A 24,544-nucleotide genomic window follows, 5' to 3' on the forward strand; every position below is an offset into this window, starting at 1 on the left:
GCTTTCCCTTCCAAAGTAAGAAGAATAATATAGCTAGAAGAACTTTGTTGCTGTTATTTTCCTTCACCATTGAAATTCTGCCTTCCATAAAATAAGTTATTCTAGCTATACCTAATAACGTAAGGAAAACAGGATCCTGAAGGGAACCCCCTCCCTCCCCACATGTACAAAAACCTCTTGGATATATTATTAAGATTGGTCTGAAGCAAAGAGACAGTAGTACACAGACAGAACTACCCAAGGACAGGCCAGTGACTAAAAAATAATTATGCAAGGAACTTTTGCATATAAACATAAACAATACATGACACACACACACCAAAATCACTTTACCTCAGCTGCTATAGGAAAAAACCTAAAAGGAAAAAGGAAAAAAAAAAAAAAAAAAAAAAGGCGCTCCAGGCAGAAAACAGAACGTGAAAGGACATGCCAGCACTGTTATGAACCTGCCTGCATCTTTCAATTAGCATCCTTCATAAACACAGCTTCATAGTGAGTGAACATGAGGAAAAATACACCATATGTCCATGTGTATGTTCATGAAGTACGATCAGTGTTTTCACCTTCAAAGCTCTGCACATCTCTGTCTCAAATCCTTATTCCTGTTTCTAATACATTGCATCATCCCTTTTAATTTAAGAGTGGTATCAGCGTCCTTGTTGCGTGCCTTCAACAGCAGATTTATCCTAGGGCAGCAGGCAGCAACTTCCTCATCAATTCTTGAATAGAATCTATTACTACTTCCACACGACAGGAAACATAGGTTCACATACAGCACACAACTCCTACTTTTACTTTTTATATATTAAAATTTACTTTCTGCTTTCCAACTTTCTTACTCATCTTTGGTTTGAATTTGATCTAGTTTCTAGACTAAAAACCTCACACTGAGTTTACACACAGTGCTGAACAAATGAATGGTAGTGCTGAAAATCCAAATACCTGATGAGTGCATAGCTTGTTCTGTTGAGACAGTCATCGCCGGTTATAACTGTGATGCTTGGTGGGATTTAGTGGCTAGTTTGCATAGTTTTAAAGTTATTACTTCATTTGTATTCCTTATATAAGCAACAAATAATACATATTAAGCATGTAATACTACTTCATTTTAATTGTTTCTAAAACTAAATTTTTTATGAAAAAAGAGAGTCAAACCAAAGAGATATTTTTTCTGGGAAACTGGGAAATAAAACTCTCTTCCCTTTGACCACGCCCTGCTACAGCAAGCAAAGCAAAAGTCCCTCAGTTTTTTGCTTTGTTTTAAAACCCTAATAAGAAACCTAGGAAGAAAGTTCTCAGATTTTTTTTTGTTAGTATGGAAATGTGCTGCTAAAAATCACTCAAATATTTCTTAGCTCTGCCACTAGTGTCAATAGCCTTAGGCTTGGGAGGGTAACTTAAACCCTGAGCAAAGTGCTGAGACAGACTGATGCTTGGTAACTGAAAATGTTATCTCCCATGGCAAGATTGTCATCATGACCACAAAAATGCAAATTCTGCATCAAAGTAAACATTACTTTTCTCATCCTAATGAGAAACTGAAGATGCCAGGATACATCTCAACAAAGGTCGGAGAAGCACCAAAGGCAGCACAGGAAAGGGGCAGGGCCGTACAGCTGGAAGCAAAACTCTCGCCTCAGCCATCCTGGCCACCCATACCCACCTCTATACATTCACAGTCGCTGAGGATTCCAGTATCATTAACCACATTGGAGTGTATGCACACATGTGCGCTATAGCTGCATTCACAGAGCACAGAGTTGGTAATTTCCCTTGTATGTTATGGCTTTTGTCTACTAATGCTAAAATTAATCTATCTCCATGAATGTGTACTGCATAAAAAAAGGCCAGAGTTCATGAATACAATGAATGACTAAGTGGAGACTGAGTTTTATGTTCATTAGCAACATGACAGTGTGATGAACAGAGATGATAATTTAAAAAATTTGTTTTCCTCATGGTACTGGTAGATTTGCACATATTTTACAGTTTAAAACAAAATTCCTAAAATATCTTAACATATAAAAAGTTCAGCTCAATTATAAGGATAAACACAAATAAAATTAATAAGCAAACAGCAAATGTATATAAAAATGGAAGACAAATTGTTAATATATTAAGATCTAATTATCCAGAAATAACTTTTGCCATCATAGGCAACTATTACCTTCCTGCACTGTCATAAGTACTGTTCTAAATTACAGAGCCCATTATAAAATTTATTAACAATAATTTAGGTCATGTAGTAGGACAAACATAACTACCGACAGACAATGAAATAAAGGCTACAAAAACTCTCAGATTACTAGTATACTTGTGACTAAGAGAAGTATTAATAATACTTGATTACAAATGTTTTTTAAAATCAAAGTACACATCAATTTACAAAAAGGATGGATCATATGGCATTCTCTTTTTACAATGGTATAACATACAGACTTATGGTCTGGAAAAGTATTTTTGTATATACAGGTAAGTTTGCATTGTTGTATGCAAGAAACTTTTAAAGAAATGCTCACATGAATTCTGCACTGTGTGCTGCCTCCTCCCTGCGACTGTGACAATAACAGCTAAGAGCTGGAACAAATATTGAAACTGATCAAGCAAACTCTTGCTGGAAATGAATTTAAAAGACTTTGTTTTTATTTTTGTGCATTTACAAGATACAAGATTTAAAGAAAGTGCTTTTGAAAAAAAGTATTTACACCCCTCTGACCGAAGATTCCTAAGTACTGCTTCCAAAGTTACAATTTCATTTCATTCATGTAAAGAATTCATTTTTTGGCAGGATTATTAATATGTTAAATCACTACATTTAAAGGGTAACGCTGCAGTTTTTAAGGTGTGAATTTAGTGCAACTGCCTGGTCTTGTATAAGAGGAGTCAAAACTGTAAAAGTTAAATGCCTTGACTACATACATCTATAAACTGCTGCTTATAATTTTATCTCTGTGATTATAGGTTTGGTTTGTCTTTAAAAAAATGTTTCCCTATATAAAACTCACTAACATTCCTTATGTCAGTGTCACTGTACTTGGTAAATATAACTCAGTAACCACTCAAAGGCTTAGCTGACATGATGGAGGTGTTTCCGGTAGCACAGTAGGTATTTTCATGGTGTACTGGCTTAATATTCAGCTGCAGCCAAAATGAATGATAGAAATTAAGACAGAAGTAGAAAAACACCAGAAAATCACTATGCCACTATGCTAGTGTATGGATCTACTGCACTTTGACTACCATGCACAGTTCTCGTCTTCCTCTCTCAAACAGATTAAAACTGCAGAAGGTATGATACAACCCACAGACTTGTAGGAGGGCTGAAGAGGGCACCTAGGAACTAGCTGCATCCATCAGCTCCTCCAGCACAAGAGCGAGGGTCACTGAAAAAGCCAGCCATGGCAGGTTGCATACGGTGCATGGAAGCAGTTCTTCACACTGTGCAGCCTGTGGAAACTCCTCACCACAGGATGTTACGACTATGAGAAGCTTACAAGACTCAAGGGGAGACTGAACAAGAAATCTGCTCAGGGTTACTAACTGCACAGAGACTTGCCTAGTTCAGGAAGTCTCTGAACTAGAAACCGGCAGAGTACTCTGGGGAAATGCTGTTATATTTTGGGCTCTAATCTTAGACTTGCCCTTAATTGTCATCCTCAGAGACTGGAGAACAGCCAGGCAGATCTCCAGCCATCCTTATGGGGCAAGACTTCTGCAGCACCTGGGCAGTTCGCTCGTGTTGGCTCCTGCTGGCACAACCATTCCAGTGAGGGCCTTGTTAATTATTTCTCTCCAGCTCTCTTCCCTCACTCTGCTCTATAATCTGTAATTCCAAAGTGGTAACATTTGTAAATATGGAAAGCGAGCTGAAAGAGAGACTTCTCAGTGGTTCTTTTATAATTGTATTTGGTCAGTTGTTGTTATAGTATCTTCTTATTTCGGCTACAAAACACTTGATCTTTCACTCATCTTTCAAGGAATGTCAACTCAATTCTTAAATTTCTTGTGAAACCTATTAAGCTATCATGCAAACCTAGTCCTTAAATGTGAAAAAAGTTAACAGAAACATTCTGAATTAAAATATTTAGAAATATTATACTTGCATACAGGATGAACACATGGTTTTCTTTTGAACGCCCCTGGACACTTCTTGAAATATGAATGTGTCCTGCTTTTTATATATTTATTTTTATATATATACACACACACACAAACACACATATATATATATGCACACTTTTTTTTTTAATGCCACATTTATGTTACCTTTTAAGTGTGCATCTTCAGCAAGGTTTAAAATTGGGCAATGCATGGTGACTGCACTGTTGTATTACTTGATTTTCAAGTTTGGCAAATGCTGAGCTGCTGGTTTATTTCATTTGGATCATTTTCTTGTATTTCTTGCATCCTATCACTCAAACTTCCGTTATTACTGGCATAATGCAAAATAACTACAACAGCACCATTCAAAGAAAATACTGTTTAAAATAACAACCAGCCTGGCTTACTAATGTTGTAAGAGCTGCTAGACCATGTTGCTGATCTGTTTTAGAACATACACATATATTTTAAGAAAATACAGTACCCAGTAAGGTACCACTGCTTTGCTAAGTTTGAAATAATGCCAACACCAATGCTAACAAACATACAAGAACAGAAAATAACTCAAATGAGCCGCTGAAATCTTTCAATTGTGAAGTGACAGAAATTTATTCTTGAACATAAGTGGAACTGATCTTTTTATTTCATGATTATGAGAACTGCCAGAGTCGAGTAGAACAATAGTGTATATAACCAAGAAGCTTGTCCAAGAAATTAGTTAAAACCAACTATTTTATGAGGTTATAAAGATGTCTCCTCTTTTTCCTTTAACTGCAATTTAAATTAACCACAAACCCTGACCTGAAATTACTCCCAAGTTAAGCAATTTTTCAATAAAACCCCAATGTTTCTTTTCCTTGTCCATCTATCTTAACAAAGAGCCACACTACCACTTTCTTTCCTGTGCTGGATTTACTTAACTGGATTTACTTAATCTGAGTTCCAGAGAGCCTGCAGAATTGCCTGGCATTTCTATGCAAGGCCTCAGCAACTGACATGCTGTCACACATCAGTCTGCTGGTGGATTAAAGAAAGAAAGTGTTTTCATTAGGAATGTAAATGCATTTTAAAACACATTTTATGAATATCTAATACCACATATTCAACTACCTCTTTTTCTTTTTTTATGTCCCATGAGTATCTCTATTATGTGACAGAAAGACTAAGCTGGCTTTCAGATTTCACTGCCTAAATTTTGGAATGATATTTGCTTCAGCTAGGTTTAATAAAGAATCAAAATCACCTGTCATACATGGTGACATTTTCCCTTAAATCAAGCATATCTGATAGAGCTGACTAAGTTCTGCAAGAAAACGTATTATTCAGTAACCACTATCTATTCTAGACATGGAAACCATATCAATACATAAATATATATTTTCATTTCATACAAATAAAGTACACAAGAGGAGTTTTTGCTAATCAAAATAAGACAGATATCGGATACCTAGCATTTATGATCTCTGATTTGGGTGTATAATGGGGATTGAACCCAGGCATGCTCCATATTCTAAGTAAGGCTGAACTTTTTTACGACAGCAAGCCTGCCACAATTCACTGCTGCTACTGCTACTAAAAAGGTGGCTCAAGGTCCTCCCCCAGCAAAAAAGAAATGTAATTTTGATTTAGGTTTTTGAACTAGATCATTACAGAGCATGCAGAGTGCAGGTGCTGACAGAAGGATGGAGGCAGAACCTCACTCACCACTTTTAGCTGCAGCTTGACTTTGGATCGGCTCAACTATAACTAAACACCCTGAGGATTAGCTACTGGTTTTTATAGGACAGGACTCTACGCAGTTTCTTTTCCACCCACCTTGACCTCACCCTTGCTCCAGAAAACTTCCAAGGTTGGTTTTTTTTTTCTTTCTTTTCCATTTTTTTTTCTTTCTTTTCCATTTTGATAGAGAATGGGGAAATGTCAAAAGTCTACATATGTGAAACGAAATATTCATTCTCTAAACAGCCTGCATTCATGAAGCTTGCGATACATCATGATAACCTTTTAAAATTATTTGTATCGACTGTCTCAAATGCTACTGTCATATAGCTTAATCTTATTTTGGCATCATCTACTACACATTCATTTAACTAATCTGAATGTATGCTCTATTAATGATTACTCAATTTTTACATGTCTATTGGCAATAAAGACTGATATTTTTTTTTTTTTTTTGGACTTGCAATACAAAATATTTTTAACAAACTGCTTTCCTGAAGAAGCTGTTGTCAAGCAGCCCTTTATTTCTTCAGAAATCCTAGAATGTAAGCAGGTAAATTTCTGACATCTTAGAGCTGGTATGCTGCACTGTACAATATTTAATTACATTGCTGTAAGGCTGTCAGACCCACTCAGTAAAATTAGTTGATTGCAAGTGATGGCTCCCACAGAAGAAATATTTAAATAACCCGAAGCAGCTATACGTTTGCTATATCTGTACTCTCAGGGAGCTACATGAGGAGCACTTATAAAATACCGTATATTTATAGATTATTTTACGGGGTTACTTCCTTGGACTCCATTATGTGATACCCAGGAAAACATTAAGTCACTCTAAAAATACAGGAACCACTCAAAACCACTCAAAATTGTATTTATTCATTAAATAGTAAGATGAAACCTTCAAACTATTGATTATTACAATATTAAAAACTTAGCAGAATCTCAAGGGATTCCCCTCATTGCTCAAAATTAATCCACTTGAGTGCAGCAGTCATGTCCAGAGCAAATGTTCTTCACTTGGAAGACACAAGGCAAAAAATCCTGGTAGTACATTTGAAGAAATGTGCTGACAGAAACCTCAAGAAACTCAATTTCTCCCAGAAATTAAGTATCTCAATGATTAAAATGGCACTGTAATGTCCTGTAAACTTTTTTTTTTTTTTTAATCTGGGACAGAAAGGACAGAAATTTTTCCAAGGAGTCTGTTTAAACTACAAAAACAATATACAAGGCAAAAAATGAAATTAAGAGATCTAAAAACACTACAAAGAAGCCTTTCAAAGTTGACTTAACATAAGGTAAGTTTTTGTCTTCAGTCTAGGTATTGAGATGAAGATGATCACAATCAAATGAAAAATATTCAAAGCCAAAAATCTGCCCTTGAGATTTATATATTTCATACGGTTTAAAAGATAATTCTCAAGACAGTACTTTTGGTCATCAGAACATGTATTGGAACATAAGGATGGTAGGTCATGTACCTCCTATCATATATGCATGACACACCACCAGTTACTAATCTTTCTTTTAAAAAGCGTAACTCCACAAAGCATCGCACTACACCAAATCCTTCAGAACACTGTTTCAGGTACAATTTAAATCAATGTGAGTCAGCACCGTAGCCAAGATATAAGTATCCCTGGCCTCCATCCTTGCCTCCCTAGACACAACTACCTTGTAGTTCCCAACGCAAACATCTGTGAGGCCACGCTGCCAACCAAATCAGGAAACAGAGGATCTGGCTCCTTTTTGTCCCACTTTCAGAAATAACTGAGTTGGCCAGTTACATCTATTTTACTTTTCTATACTTAACAAGTCCATCTGAATGCCATTTGAGAACAAATCTCTACATATCCATCAATAAGCCTACGCTAGCAGAAATTTGGTGTATTTACAGAATCCACTTTCACATCTAAGCACCATGTTCTCCTGCCAAATCTGCGTTCTGCTTGTGAAGGAAAACACTTACGAGTGGACAACTCCCTCCCCCCCCAAGACTACAGGTCTCTGCAGCATGCTTTCAGGCACCGAATTTTCATGCTCATTTCACTTTATAAGCAGTTCCACACATGAATAGAGCCTCCAGGTTTTGTGGGAAGAAGCAAATTAAAACAGAAGGGAAGAAAGAACACTATGTTGTGCAGCATAGGTGGGATGGAGAAGCCATACTGAACAGCAATAACAAAAACTGATGTATGCCACAGCACAGAAGGGTACATACAGACTATAACAAAAACATCGTCAGTACGGTGTAAGGGACAGTACAAGGTTCAGTATTTAGCTGTGACAACTGGCAGTTATTTGCAGTAATCTGTAGCTCTAGAATGAGCTCTATCACTTCTGGGGATTTCTTCCCCCCACCCCCTGATATTTTTCTATTGATACTTTCCTCTAGTATCAACAAATTGTACTGATTTATTACCAGTAAGTATTTCTGTGCTCATATTTTCAATTCAAGAACACCGTCTTGAAAATATGTTGCAACACACTGTTTTCCTTCCATACTTAAGGAATCACACATAGCAGATGGGAGTTTCTCAGCTGTACTGAAGATGACATGAAATGACTACAACTACAAAGACATTTGGATGTTCTGAGACAGTATTGCAATGTGTCAATTTTTATAAACATTCATTCCTCTTATCAGAGTAGTAACTAGTCATTAAGGCCTTAAACCTAAAAAACACTTACGCACTTTACTGTAGCTGATCCTTCCATTATTACTCACACCTGTAAAATTACAAAAAAATTATGCAAGTGTTTGTGAGACTGGATCCTATGATCACATCACTGAGCTAAAACAGACCAAATGGAGATAAATATTATTCTAGAAATTCACGAAGCCATTTCTATCAGAACCTCACTTGTTTTGGTTTAGTATGTATGTGTGTATATATCTATATATAAAAATAAAAACTGGCAATATAGAATGGCTTTCCAAGTTACGTATATATTAATGCAAGAGCTGTAGACTTATTTTTGAACATATCTTATAATTATTCTTAAAAGCATGCTTGGAGCTTGTGATAATGTATTTTATAATATTAGACAATACACTCACATTTTTTGCTTTCATTAGAGAGCATATTCATATGTATTTAAAGTATTTGCATAAATTTTACAGTTAATTGGGCTTTAAATATGCATGATTTGGATGTTACTTCTAGCCAAAATTCATTAGTATGTCACTGGCAAGGAAAAATTTCAGGAGCAAATTTAGTTGTCAACTGCTACAAATTACCATTTAGTATTTTTAATATTAATCTGAATACATATATTAAGGTAGAACCTAGAATTAAAAAAGCAAGCTGGCACATTGTTAGTGTGCTTGAATCAAGACAGAATGAAAAATAAACAACAAATCCAACTAACTGGTTTTATATGTTGAAACAGAGACCATGAAAAGCTTCTGTACTTAGATAAAAGAACAGCCCAAAGTGCACCTTCATACAGTCCACAGTTCATAAGGCTTCAGATGTATATCAGGCATTTCACTGGTCCCTCTATTTTTATGGTTTATGCATCTGATTTTGCGATGCTTCCTCACCCACATGCCAATTATGATGAACATAATTTGTAAGGCAGATTTACTTATATATAGGTTTCAGGTCACTAAATAATTTGATGGTGTTCCAAAAAACCCAAAACCAAAAGCAAAACTGGTGGTTATTCTACATTCAGTGCAATAGCTGTGTGCTACTGCATCGAACAATATGGGTTGATCACTGCTAATCTCGTTTTGCTGCTGATGGATGAGTGCTGCATACTGAGATTGTACTGACACCACGCGATGAAGGAGGCTGTGTATGAAATGAGATTGCATACAAAAGGTTAGCTGATTCAGTGGTATCAATGCACTGCAAAGAAATTAAAAGTTACGTATCTATTTTTATGTCTGTGAACTGCAAATAGGACAATTTGTTCTGCATTAGGAGTACTGTTCTTTAAAAGTAAACCTTCAAACAACCCACTCAAAGCTGGAGCTAACAACGAAGTGGGTCTCGACTGCGGCAACAGTTATTTGAAATCAGAGGCAATTGTTCTGGGAGAGGAAATATTTACCAGGGGGCTGAACAAGACAGGTTATTGCAAAAGGGTGACCATGAGGAAAGGTCCCTGGGTACTACGTGCATGTAATCTACATCTGGAATTGTACTGCTGAACTGGAACTTTATTATAAAGATTTTACAGGACACGTTTGTGAAAATCAGATAGAGATGAGTGTGGATCCTAGGTCCTGTGGTTTTCTATGGACATAGCCTCTACAACCTCTAAGGTCCAGTAACATAGCCGCTCTCCAGGAAGGAAAAAAGCTAGCATGTATAAAATTATATCCTTCAGTGAACATGGCCATCATAATGGAATGACAGGAGACGAGACGAGTGATTCGCTAGGAAGAAAAAAAATAAAATTGGGCAACAATGGAAGAAAATTCTGCTGTAAAGGCCTTCAGTGTTCAGGGTGTATCCTTGCCTTCTGGCATGAGAACAAGAGTTGCAATGCCCTTCAACTCTCATTTCTCAAGTTCATGATGTAATAACGGTTGAAAATAAACCACATATGAAGAATCACTTTCTGAAGACTGTTTGTACCCCTGACTTTGATTCTCTGTAGATCAAGATATTGGCTTGCCTTTGATTTACTAGACTGTGCTTTTTAAGTTCCTTTAAGAACAGATCCAAAGCCTGCAATCTGGGCACATTTGTGTTTCTCTGGTCCACAGGGTAAAGGAGCTGCTTATTCTTCTTAAAAGCAAAACTAGGGAGATGGTTACTCCTGCCTTCTGAAATTAGCACCATCGCAGTAAAAGATGCACTTTCGAGATCTTAATGCAGCTATGACTTGATAAACTATTCTTCAAGAGACAACATCCTCTCATGTGTCCCAGCTGGATATTTACAGTTAGTACAGGCTTCTTAACACTCTGATTTTATAAGATGCCAAGGCATACCTTTCTCATTTAAGCACTCCTCTGTAAGTAATTTTTTAAATTAATGTCCACTGAAGGATTTTTTCCAGGCTATGTTCTCTACTGAACTTGTCTTTCACCAAAAGAGAGCACTCATTCCCTTACTATTTTTTCCAGCAATTGTTGTTGCCCAAACCCTGATTCCTACGGTCTGTCTGAAAACTACTCCTTCCAAAATACCTTGATCTGTGGGAAAGTTAGAGCTTCCTTTAGAAAAGCAGGACTAGCTGGTGTAGCAAGCATTTTTTCATCCCTACTTTCGAAGAAAAGTAGGGTTGGAAAGGAAAAACAAAGGAAAACAAAAATCCACAAAGTAGTATCCTGTTCATCTCTGCAAGATCAAAGATAGGACAGATACTAATATCTGCATTCTAGAAGTATCAGAAAAAGGAAGCAAATGTCAGTAAAACCTTTTTCAGTGACATAAAATGATGAGTTAAAGATTGCTCATAGCAACATTACAGTTTATATTTATTATTCTTTCTCTTTCAAGAGGATCAACAACACTTCAGTGTATCCAAAGATACTCTACTAAGGCATTAACAACATTTTGCAGTTGTAAGCATAACATGTATTGTATCACACAGTATCAGCATATAAGGTTCCTTTTGGCCAATGAAATAATGTGGAAAGCAAAATAAAAGGAGCGCTAAGAGCTAAATAATGAATTTGTAATTAGAAACATTTTCTTGAATTGTATTTTTAGCACTTTAAATATCTACTGAGAAGTTAAGTTCATCAAAGTTTGGCGACAAGCATGCAGAAGACATCTAAGTATTGCTGTTTGAGATAATTCTCAGCTAAATATTACAAACTGCAAATAGATTCATACTGGTTGAAGATGGAGTAAGCTCATGCTTCTGTAAACAAGTTACTGCATCCTCTGTCTCTTGAGCTGGCACCCAGAACATGGTCCAGGTTAAAGTAAAATCTTTTTATTCTTCCTGGATCCAGTTTTCAACGGAATCAATTCAGCAACCCAGTTCACTACATTCACTGATGCTGGTGACAATTTTTCATGCTCATTTCCCAGCATGAAAGTAATATTCTTAGCACTTATTTGCATAATGAAATCAATCTGTCAAAGGTACATACAGGTCTGAACAAAATATGCATCAGTAACAAAGGCTAATACAAGTGGGACAAGTGGGAAACCATGTGGGACAGCTGCTCAGTGTCTCAGTTAGTACTTAGTAGATATCAGTGCAAAAATACTACAATTATTGTTTCAGAGTAGACCTGTTGTATCAACACATAAAAAGTTGTAATAAACATAATTTTCCAAACTATTGGGCATGGCCCATGATGAAGACAGGACTATAGCAATGAATATACCAGGGATTAAGGGTAAAAATGAAAAATACAAATAGCTTTGTTTTGCCAAAGGTAAATTCAGCTTTCAGAAGCTTGGTATGCAACAGATCTTGGATGGGGTTTTAAAAGTCTACAGGGCAAATTCCATTGCCTCTATTTCTGCTCAAATTTCCCAGACCTGTCAGTTTTCAATGGGAAAATTCAGTATCATTTATTGGTGTGAAATGGGGGGGGGGGGGGGGGGAATTCAGATCAGTTGATACTTGAGAAAATCTTAAGATGTCAGCAGAGCAAGAAATAACACTAATCAGCATAGAAGATGAAATATGACTTAAATGCTGCAGCCCAGGAAACAGAACAAAGCAACAAAATCTCTTCCAGTCATTATTACTGCAGATTGCATTTAAAAGCGGTATCATTAATGTGGACTTTATAGCAGCCAGCACATTTATGGGATTAGCCAAAGACTTGCATAAGAATCCACAGACAAGCTGGTTATCCTGAATGTTTCTAGTCACCTTCATATTCCTGAAGAGAAGTACTATTCAGAGACATGAAGAGGTGACAGAATTCTCAGACTAGTGCATTGCATCACCAATGATAAGGTAAACAGTTTTAATTATAATACTTAAGCAACTACTATCAATTATATTAATGAATAATGATTTTGAGAAAAAATTGAATTTGAAGCCATATGAAGTTGATGTGAGACTGACTAAATTCATACAATAATGGGTTCCTTTACTGAAAGAGCATCTATGATCCTTGCTGCACACCACAATAAAATATCAATTTAGGTAGCTTTTGATAAACAGCTGTGTAACAGCTCAACATCAAAGCAAACCAAACCAATATGTGACAACATATCAACCTGCTAAAAGAACTAGGGTAGTCAAATGTAAGACAAATCAAAAGAACAGGTTAGTGAGGAAATCGATGCAATTGTGAAAACTGAAATAAAACCCTACAACACTCACTTGAGTGGGGCCTGATAAAATTCTTACATTTTCTGGAAAGTGAAAGATATGCTTACCATTATCTTTGCTGCTGTTTTCTTCAATTGTCATTTGTTCTGCTAGCTCAGACAGCGATTCATCAATGGTCTGGCTTCCACGCAAGGTTAAGGAAAGTCTCCTCTTAAACTTTTTCATTCTATCAATATTAAGTCTGGCTTAAGGAAGCCTGGAAAAAAAGATTAAAAAGCAAAAAGTGAGAAAAAATTAGTTCATCAGCAAACAAAATTTAATTACCCCACATAAAAATGCAGGAAGGCTCACAGAAAATTTAGTCAATATGAAAGTTATCCTTAAACCAATATCCTTAAAGAAAGATTACTCTACTGGATTGAAGAAGAATATCTTGAGAGGTAAGTGCCCACATATTTTTGCAGTTTTTATTTCTGTTAGGGAAAATGAGAATTTCTGTTTTAAAAAAACAAAACAAAACAGCTAATTTAATCACTAATTTTAAAATCCAATAATAAAACAGTCATCTGAAAACTTATTGAGTGCGCACTCCACCACCTCCTCTGCAGCCTCTTTCACCAAACCCGCTGAGAAGGAGGAGGCTGGAACCTTCTCTCTCTTTCAGCCCATTTGTTTACGGATGAGAAGTGACTGAATTTCTCTATATTTTGCCCTTTTCACAAAAGGAGGAAGGGAACAACACTAAAAGCCTTAAACACAAAAGCAATTCTCAAACCCAATCCCACCTAGGGAAATAGATAGCCAGGGCCTGATAACGATGGCTAGAATGGACGTTTCTCTACAGTCAGGCAATAAGACTAAACTGGGAACAAAGCAGGAGGCACTTTCTCCATGGAAAGCAGTAAGCAAACAAGCAATAATAACAAAGGTCCAGGATGATAAACATGTTGCCTCAAGTCTAAGCTGGTAAGTGAACTTTGCAGTGTGCCATATGTTTGCCCTTACATGACAAGAAGCACAATTCTGTCCTGCGTTACTCCATAAGGACAATTCACCCTAGATGTTATTTCACAATAACTTGTTCATCTGCTCATAGGCCCCAAGAGTCACATAGGCAGTGTTAAACACAACCACAGCATACTTTTACGTCTGAGCTGCTCATGTATTTTTTTCCTGTATCAGCCTCTTTGCACTCCAAAACGCATAATTCGCATACAAAATAAAAAAAACCAAACACATTTTCCTCCCTCTCCTCCTTTAAATAGAGAAATGCAAGAAGTAGTATGCTAAAGATCTGCATTTAATAACAAATTGTGAATATGATTACTTTTATATTGATGTCATCCCTTTAAGTATACACATTTCAACTGCGTAGCTTACTCTTTGTTTAAATGCCACATAACAAAAAGGAGAACAAATCAGTGGAACAAGTTGGCAGTGTCTGTTGGTGGTAGGAGAATACATACATAGACTAGACCATCACAAGACTAGATTGCACAGGACAGTAACACATAAGGATGGATAAAAGCAGACCTTTGGGATCTGAGCCCCAAAGTCTGAGGTGAACAGTACAATCACTGGCAAAGCAGCAGCTGCATCCAAGAGAAAAGAGGTGGATTACAAAACAGGGTAACATCTTAGACAACGACAGCTACTATAAGCAGAAATAGTCAGGCACCAGGTACAGATACGTAGGAAATAAAACTGTATCTCCAGCAGTTATATTTAAGCCAGCAGTTTCTAAACTGCCCTTTTAATGCGTTGTTGTGTGTGCAGTAAAGCCACACCTTAGTATGAATAATTTTGCGCTCTCTCACTCAAAAGCAGGATATTCTTATTGTTAAGAAAATGCATTCAGAGAATGTTCCAAGGGGAACATTTACTTTTCGTGCTCAGGACCTGCTTTAAAGACCTTACTTGAAACCACTTTATTTCTGCGTTTATTTTAACTTTTCCAAAACAATGGCCTATGTATCTCTTAAAAACCTAGTTTTAAAAAAAAAATTGGAAGGACACATCCTTTCTATGTGGTTTTACTCAATTCTCCTATAGTGTTCTCTGAAACCTGCATCCTCCTACGTGTATTATTCTCAAAAAGGATACGTGCAATTTTTAGCTATGTAATGCCCTAAAGCTACCTGACAGCACAACAATTTCTTTCCAATTTTCCACTTGGGCAGTAACTGAAAAAACAGATGCCTTTATATGGAAACAGGCTGTTCCTGGCTTTTGATCTTGCAAATATTTAAGCCCACACCATTTTTTAATCAAAAAGGAGGTCTACTGCTGAAGAGTATTACATCTGAATTAACAGACACGTGGATTAGAAAATCTGAGACACATTCTAAATCTCAAGCTAATATAAAAGCAAATATTTTGTTAACTAGAGTTACAAAATTTCTCATGTTAAAGGAGGGTTTCATGGAGTGCTGAAGCACCATTTTTACTAAGATACTGAATGAAGTTCAGGGCTTGATTCTGAAAGAATTTAACAGTAAAAAGGAATCAGGAGTGGGAATCCATGTGTGAGTGAACACTTCCTTCTATTGAAATGTAATTCAGTTTTTTTAAAGGACAAGATGCTCACTGATATGAAACCAAATTATCCTCCCTTAAAGCATCAGTATTCTTGCTAATTCAGAGATGTAAAGGATGCATATATTAAAAAAAAAAAAAAAAAAAAAAAAGAAAGAAAGAGAAAAAAAAGGAGGAGTGACCAGTATCTAGTACTTGGAAATGTCCTATCTTTTTTACTTCTTTATTCTCACTTCTGCCCAAAGTTGCAGAACCTGCTAAATCTTGGTAGTTTGAGACAAGATCTCAGTGAACAGAGCTTTGAAAATATGATCTATACAATCCTAAACTCGCATTGGTTCTCTAAATGACAGCAATTTCACAGAACAGTCAATTTTAATTCAGTTTAACAAAACTGAAGGAATGTCTCTGATATTCATTTTCACCAATTCATAACAGATGCATACTTCTTTTCTCCATTTAACAGTAAATCTAATTTAAATCCAAAATGGAGTTACTGGATTAGTAATATACATCTAGTGGCTATGATTAGATACAGTAAGACTCCTGACGTTCCCCCAAGTTCTTAACAATTGTGAGAAGAATAGACTGTTATTTTTATTTTTGAGTTTTAGAACAGAGCCCAGGGCTTGACTATTCTATTCTGTAAATTCATTTACTCTGAATAAATCATACCCAAATTAAATATTTTAGATGTCACAGCAGATAGATGCATACACTTGAATGCAACTAATGCAAATTCTGATCTTCTGCAGACAGAATGAGGACAGGCAATCTGATACAACCCAGAAAAGCTGGCAGAGACATACTTGTTCAATCCTTATACTGATATGAAATGAAGGAAGCAATAATGTATTAAAGGAACTGCTGCTTCTTACAAACAATCTCCAATCTACCCCTGAAAAGTTGGTATTTTTGTCTTTAAAAGCAACACAAGTTAATCCTTGAAAACTATGCTAAAATTTACCTTTCGTACACATTTTTCTCCTTAAAACCTGCAGAAAAAGTATTTTCCAACATTCATTGTCATTAACTTGGTTTGCCTCAGTAGTCTTAAACTCCTGCTTTGCTCTCAATGTCATTTAAAAGCAATCTCTATAATACAGTTCTGAAAACAAACTCCACAGTTTTGAAATCATGCAGGTAAAATCAGATTTAAGCAAGTCGGTTCTGGCTCCCTTTCTCTGTATCAGACCAATCCTTCCCACAATGCCTGTAGTAGAGCACTTCTCATTTAGCAAACACAGATGTCCACAACACCCTGGCTACAGAGCAGACAGACATTAAAGCATTTTGGTTCCAAAGTAATAACTCAACTAGATTCTGCACTCATCTGTTCACCAAAAATTAGAGGCCTTATAATGCTGATGGCTACAATTCTCAAAAAAACCTCAGACCCTTGGACCCTAGACCCTTGGTACCCAGACCCTTGGTACCTTGAAAGTGAAAAAGGGAATGCATAAGGTCTTTATACACAATTAGCATATGCTCTGTGCTTAATCCTTGTAAGTTTAAACAAATTCAGCTAAAATTTTCAAAAGCAATGAAGTTATTTAATAGTTTTAATTTTAGCCAGTTTATTTCAGGAGGGTCACAAATACCAAAAGCTCACTAAGATTTTGCTGATACAAAGCCCTTTGAAGTCAAAGGGAACCTGTCCTTCAACTTCAATAAGCTTTGGATCAGACTAAGTGCTGACTCTTCTGTTTCCAGAAGTTATATTGCATTAAGATGCATCTACGTAGAGATTAAGCATTTTAAAATTACTTTTCCACTTAGATACACACTGAAGTTGCTATTTGACTGTTTTTACAAGCTGCTTTACAAAGCTGTAGGTGTTTTCCAAAAATCTAAAGGCAGTTCTTGTTCTGAAAAAATCATCTGAAGACAACAGCTAAAGCAGGAGGAAAGGACAGGAACAGAAACCCTATGTAACAGCAGCGCGTGAACAACAGCGTGGACACAGCGTGTCCCTTAAGGATGGGTTAAACTAAAGCCACAGGCATAGGGCATCGAAGAAAGCAGGTACCAGCACTCCACGTGAACTCCTAGGACAGGAGGAGGCACAGACACACATGGGACACTTCGCCTGATTTCACAAAATCACTACAACCAAATATGTACATTTACACAGCAGCGGGCCAGACTGTGTAAAGATGGTTAAACAAATTGCAAAAAGGTATACTATGGCAGAGTTTTGAAGAGATCTGAAGATTCTGTCAAAAGACTTACATTTGTTTAGGATCTAAGACAGAAAACCAAGTAAGGTGTTACTGACTGAAGAATAAAAACAGTCCACACAGTTAGAAACAAGAATAACAAGAATCATTAGATTCTCTCTCATATGGCCCTCAGCATTACGGTTGTTAATGATACTCAAAATCCATGGTGTCATTCACTGTATCATTCAAATCTGAATAGATAATCATTTAATCTTTGACTAGTATTTTAATTACACCAGTTACAGGTCTGTTAAATGTTTTCAAGCACGTAATAAACCATGCATCATTCATTTGTTCAGCTGCATTAATAATTTTAGATGCATCTAACTCAAGAATAAGTATTTCTGAAGGTGATAATCTAAGCTTGTGTCAGAAAGAGAGGTCTGAAAAGCTGAGAGTACTGCAAACAATATAATTAAAAACAGAAACAGGAAACACCTGTCAAGGATATTGTCCCTTTGATCTAAAAAAAAAACCAGCTTTCCATAGTGTTTATATTTATTAAACTGTTCTCAATCTACCTGAATTTAAAAAAAGAAAAAAGCTATTGATCACATAAGCATGTTGCACAGCAAATACAGAGCAAGCTATTAATTACACTAATGAGAAATATATGGATAATTTACCTAAGATCATAAACCACCAGTCTGAGCACTCGTAAAATTCACATCTAATACAGACGCACTTCCTTACAGTCACAATTCTACTCTACAAGAATGGATTATAAATATGGCATCTTACTCATTACGTCTGTTCTTTGTATTTGTTTCAACTCACATTTGTTCACCTCAGTGAAAAAAATTTCTACCACGTTTTTCCACTTTTCTTTAGAAACAACATGACTCTGCCCAACTAGACTCTCTTGTCAGGAACAGAACTACTTAAAAAGTTATTATCTTTTATGCTGCATTAGGTCAAAGAACTGACACTGCACAGATATAAGCGACATCTGACAAACAAGGCCTTTGTTACTAATGAAAGAAAAATAATTATGAAGTATCACAGCCCAGTTTGACCTTCCAGTAAAAAAAGGGCAAAAGGATCCTCACAGCCTTTTCCTTATGAATAAACCAACATTTAATATGAAATTAGACTTTTGAGGTGAAGCCCCTTTTTACATCTTTATAGAATTGCAGCCAAACAGTTACTGAAAATTGGAGGTAGAAAGGTATTCAAAAAGGTTAACTTCTTATCTGAGGCTAGTTTTCCTAGTTAATATAGGCAAACAGGCTCCTCCCAAACTGAATAAGAGCATCTATATTCAGCTCCTGATCTAAATTATCAACTGGAAGAACCTCTGCGAACAGAGGAAATATATGGAAATTAGCCTGTTCTAATTTAATTTAGATTGTGAATCCTTATCTTCACCCCCCCAACCCTTTTGCCTTTAAAGAGTAATGAAGGACAGAAATAAAAAGAAGTGTTTTTCAAAAACAATCCTTTAAGTTAAAAAATGTATTGATCATTACTACAGGCATATTTAACTATACCAGTGGTAGAGAATTTAAAAGAAAGAAAAATGCCGAATCTGCCCAAAATGGTCAAATCTTGCAGTCTTTTTTTCATATCCTATGCATATCTTCTTTCTCTAGGACTCAAGTTTTACTTAGGTAATCACAGCAAGTTTACATTCTTTAAAATGTACATATGTATTCTCCCCCAGATAGATACAAACAATATCAAATAGCAAAATCAACAGAGACATTCCATTTGATAGAGAGAATCACAGAATCATAGATCTATTTGATAGATGTCCCTAAATTAGATAGATTGTGCTGATGAATAGCTCCACATTATCAAAGGTTCTGTTCTCTCAACAGCCAAGTGAAAAAGCACAGTATGAGTCTGGTTAAATTGGCTAACATTTAAGCCAACAAAATGAGCTGACCAGCAAAACTTCTTGTAATGCTGTCAGACCCATAAACTGAAAGTCTTTCTTCTCTCGAAGGGGAAGGCAAAACCAGAAGGTTACATGAATGTAGCATATATACTACCAATGAGCCATGGAACTTTCCATCTCAAAAGATACAATGAGCACTAGAAACCAAAAGCAATGTCTGTACTTTTACTAGCTTTGATTAATAAGCATAAAGCCTTAATATACCTTTCAGAAGAAAAAAAAAATATATTTTTAAAAAAAAAAGCTTGCTGCTCCCTAATACTAAGATTATTTTAGTGACAGATTTACAATGTTGCAGTCATCACTTCTGGGACCATCTTCCTCATTCTTGGAAATGAGCCAGTCTTTGGAAGAAAACCGAGCAGAAAACCTCTTCCAGGCTCAAGAAGACAATGTTAGTTCTAAGACTGAAAAGCATCTACAATCTTTTGAGAGCCTGAGCAATTTTGTCAATAAAAGGCGTGGACTTTCAAAAACTAAAGGCTTGCTTTTTTTTCCCCATCACGATTCAGGCACGGAATCAAAGAATCTCATACTGAAGAACCTTCTCTCAACCTCCAGTAGCTCTCAGCCCAGCACCACCTGTCCTGTGAGCATCTGAACTTCCACAACCAGAGTATTCAACATTTGCTTCTTGTTGTGCTCACAAAAATGTTACATTTACAACCCAAGACCTAAGGCAATGAAAACCTTTCAACTTATTTCTATATTCTTGAATCAAGCACCAAGAGATGCAACAAATACACCACAGCAATATAAAACAGGATAAAAACAAGAGACACTCCTGATTTGCATAAATAAAGAACAGTGGTACAAGTTTCTAAACAAAATAAAAAAAGGTTTTGGCCTTTTTCTCTTAAAACAGAAATTAATTACACTGGGGAAGCTGTTGAGGAAACATTATCATGGTCTGCCTGGAAATTAACCACCAAGTGAGAGCTATAACAGAGCTCATCCCAGGAAAAAAAGCTTTGCAATTATTAAAACTAAAGACAAAACAAAGACCATAAAAAAAAAAAAATTCTATGGTTAACTGGTACAATTGCTGTAAATTTACAGCTCACAATTTTTCCTCCAGATGTCAAATTTTTGGGTTCACTACTTGTTGAACCTCAATACACGTTCTGTACAGTGTGAACACAAAAAAACCCCACCAAACAACCCAGAAAGGCCTCACATTAAAACCTACAAGGCAAAAGTAAAACCAAACCCTTCCATAATTATTGTATGCATACATGTCTGTCCATATGAGTAATAGCAAAGAGTCAGGAATGGTTTAAAAACAGACAGCTTTGGATGCATTCCTCTTACACTTCTATGTGCGTGCAGAAGACAAAAAAAAAAAAAGGCAAGAGAAACAAAGCTGTTTCACAGTAATTGAGGGGTTTGTTTTGTTGGGTTTTTTTGGACGAAAGCACAACATAGCAACAGAGGGAGAATTTTCAATTAGCAAATAAGAGCCACCATAAGCAGCGTGGTATAGATGACGTTCTACAGTACTGACAACATACATGCATATTTTCCCTATGAATACCAAACCACATTTAAAATCTGATGCGCTGAAAGCATTATATTGAGACACAAAACAAGACATGAAGAAAAGACTCATATTATAAAACAGACTCTTTGGAGACCTTTTTAATGCATAAAATTTAACATTTGATTCTGTATTCTGTATTTTTCTAGAGATTTCTGACAATAATAAGCTGTGGTACTACTACTATTTCTGAAATAACAGAGATGGAATACCTTGGCTACAACTAAGAAAGTAACTACTGACAGAAACAACAGCCTAACCAAGTTTCTCATAGTCAGGCTGAGTACTTGTAATACCTCCACTGAGATATTTTCAAGACAATTCCAATGGGGCAATAAATAAACTCATTCTTGCAATAAACAATCTTTAAACTAGGGTTTAAAAATTTGTTTGAATTAATGACATCTTTTACCTAAACTTATAAATTGCTCTGATTTGGTATTTTTTAAAACCTCACAAATTATTGTCTTTTCTTCCCTTCTCCAATCTTGTAATTGGAGAGTCCTCTTCAGAGATTCCTCACTAACAGATTATCTCCAAACAATAAGTCAATTACAATTTTTTCTGCTGTATTAATTTTTACATAGCAGTCAAGATGTCCCAGCATGGGACCAATTTGTTCTGTTACAACATTCAGACAAATGTTGCTACATCTGTCTGGAGTGTTCATGCTGCCATTTAATGGTCAACTGGATATGCACACATGGATCATTTCAGTATCCATTGCCAAGGATACTAAATACATAAGAAAGACACTACTCCTAATGCAAATTATTATCTAACTGACAACCTGGGAAAGAAAGAAGAGTTTTGACATATGTTTGCCAAGCAGCTTCACAAATAGTTATGTTGGCAGCAAAAAGGTGGTGGCAACATGCCCTACAAGGCAGAAAAGAAAGCATGAGCCTGCTTAAGCCAACTGAATACCTCCATGGAAGCAGAGCACTGATCACTAGTGCACATCAAACGCAAGGTAAGACTGTCCTCGCTGGGAGCAGTGCAATGTAACTGCTGTGTACCAGAAAAGTAGCCTGAAAAACTGCAGAGTTTTGCCTTAAGCTTATTTAGCCTAGCTAAACAAAAACTGAGATCTGAAATAAATGCAATCTGTGAACAAAATAAAGGGCAACAGCAAATGCTGTTAAGGAAAGATGACATGGGAAAACAAGAACAAATGGATATGAAATAAAGTAAAAGGATTCAGCACAAGTGCCTTCATCCTCTGCAATAGGTTCATGCCATTACGATTCCCACCGCACAATAACCACATGCAGATTCTTCTTTTTCTGTCTCTATACTTCTCCTGCAGCAACGTCCCACTCCCAAATTAAGTCATCCTGCTAAGCCTCACAAAAGGTATTTTTCAGGGTACTTTCAAAGAGCAGGGAGGGAAGAAAAAAAAAAAAGGGTACACCTTCATTTAAACATACAAAATAAGGCAACTGCCATGCATCAAGCTGTCACAACTGTCACTGTTGGCTCCAAAACAAGAACCCTAGATGGAGACTATCAGATTTGGAGACTGAAGATCTTTCTGTATCACTGGATGTTTCTTTTCTTTGCCTGTGCAGATAATTCTTCCCTGTGTCTCTTTTACGCACAATCTTACATATTGCTCTTCCTCCAGGTAATCGAGACTGTCCAGACAAGGGTTCCCAAATTCTGAAACTAAGCAGAACAACTAAATTACAAATACATAATTTGGGCGACTGGTTAATCAGCTTGAGAGGCCGCTCCCCTCCCAGACTGATCAAACAGTCTAGCACATCAAAGGACACTACTCAAACTTTACATTACCTTCTCTTAGTACAACCAATTCTCTACCTGAAGGTATCCAAACAAGTTTTCTGGACCTTGAACAGAGATCAGTGGAAGATTAAGGAACAACAAAAAGGTTATACAGAATTGAATCATAGAATCATTTAGGTTGGAAAAGACCTTTAAGATCATCAAGTCCAACGATTAACCTAGCACTGCCAAGTCCACCACTACACCATGTCCCTAAGCACCACATCTACACGTCTTCTAAACACCTCCAGGGATGGTGACTCAACCACTTCCCTGGGCAGCCTGTTCCAATACTTGATAACCCTTTCAGTCAAGAAATTTTTCCTCATATCCAATCTAAACCTCTCCTGGTGCAACTTGAGGGCATTTCCTCTCGTCCTGTCACTTGTTACCTGGGAGAAGAGACCAACCCCCACCTCTCTACAACCTCCTTTCAGGTAGTTGTAGAGAGCAATAAGGTCTCCCATCAGCCTCCTCTTCTCCAGACTAAACAACCCCAGTTCCCTCAGCCGCTCCTCATAAGACTTGTGCTCTAGACCCTTCACCAGCTTCGTTGCCCTTCTTTGGATGCACTCCAGCACCTCAATGTCTTTCTTGTAGTGAGGGGCCCGAAACTGAACACAGTAGTCGAGATGCGGCCTCACCAGTGCTGAGTACAGGGGGATGATCACTACCCTAGTCCTGCTGGCCACGCTATTCCTGATACAAGCCAGGATGCTATTGGCCTTCTTGGCCACCTGGGCACACTACCAGCTCATATTCAGCTGCCTCTTGACCAACACCCCCAGGTCCTTTTCCGCCAGGCAGCTTCCCAGCCACTCTTCCCCAAGCCTGTAGCATTGCATGGGGTTGTTGTGACCGAAGTGCAAGACCCGGTACTTGGCGTTGTTGAACCTCATACAATTGGCATCAGCCCGCTGTAGACAGTAGGCCAATTGTAGGCCATTGAGACAATGACAAGATGTCAGCTAGACTCAGTGAAGAGGAGACAAATGGCAATCAGTAGAAGTGGAAAAGTATGTAAGTAAATGACAGATCAGTAAGACAGCATTAGTATATAGGAAACCTGGGAAAGTAACAATTATTAATGTCAGTCAATAACATTAAACCAGACATGAATAATTAGTAAACAAAACCTGAAAGACAAATAGTCTCCAGAATTTAACAGAATTAAAAAAGGTAAAACAACTGTGACTAATGCCAGGCAAGCAACACTGATACTGTCAACAAAAGCAGGCACAGACACACGGCAAAGCAGAATTTCTCTAGGATCCTGCAAGCTACAGCTTAAAGGCAGTGTAAGGATAGCTGGATATTTTATTATGAAATCTCTGTAAAGAAGCTGCAAAAGGATCACACAGTATGTACATAGCACTGTTCCCAAATACATATTTGTGCTGGGCAGACCCATTTGCTCTCTTTTGTTTCTCTAGCAGAAGAAAGAAGTGAAATTTTATGTTTGTCTTCAAAACAATTCCTTCTGAATTACAAACACTATCATTCTTCTGCTGTTAGAGCCTAATGCTTACA

General features: G+C 36.8%; 1 protein-coding gene across 7 annotated transcripts in view; it reads right to left on the reverse strand.

The window, feature by feature from the left end:
* Nucleotides 1-24,544, reverse strand: part of CDK17 (cyclin dependent kinase 17) — a 99,591-nt gene that overhangs the window by 46,286 nt on the left and 28,761 nt on the right. For 4 of the 7 annotated variants that reach the window (XM_075497470.1, XM_075497440.1, XM_075497449.1 and 1 more), the window contains 2 exons: nt 13,140-13,288; nt 8,515-8,553 (listed from right to left, as the gene is read on the reverse strand). In XM_075497470.1, the coding sequence (XP_075353585.1) occupies nt 8,515-8,553; nt 13,140-13,257 (157 nt within the window). In that variant the 5' untranslated portion in view covers nt 13,258-13,288. Of the gene's footprint in view, nt 1-8,514; nt 8,554-13,139; nt 13,289-24,544 lie in introns of those variants that run through there. The other 3 variants (XM_075497481.1, XM_075497475.1, XM_075497487.1) reach the window with 2 other exon arrangements.

Source organism: Mycteria americana, chromosome 1, assembly GCF_035582795.1.
Source record: "Mycteria americana isolate JAX WOST 10 ecotype Jacksonville Zoo and Gardens chromosome 1, USCA_MyAme_1.0, whole genome shotgun sequence".
In the NCBI taxonomy this organism is placed as follows: Eukaryota; Metazoa; Chordata; class Aves; order Ciconiiformes; family Ciconiidae; genus Mycteria; species Mycteria americana.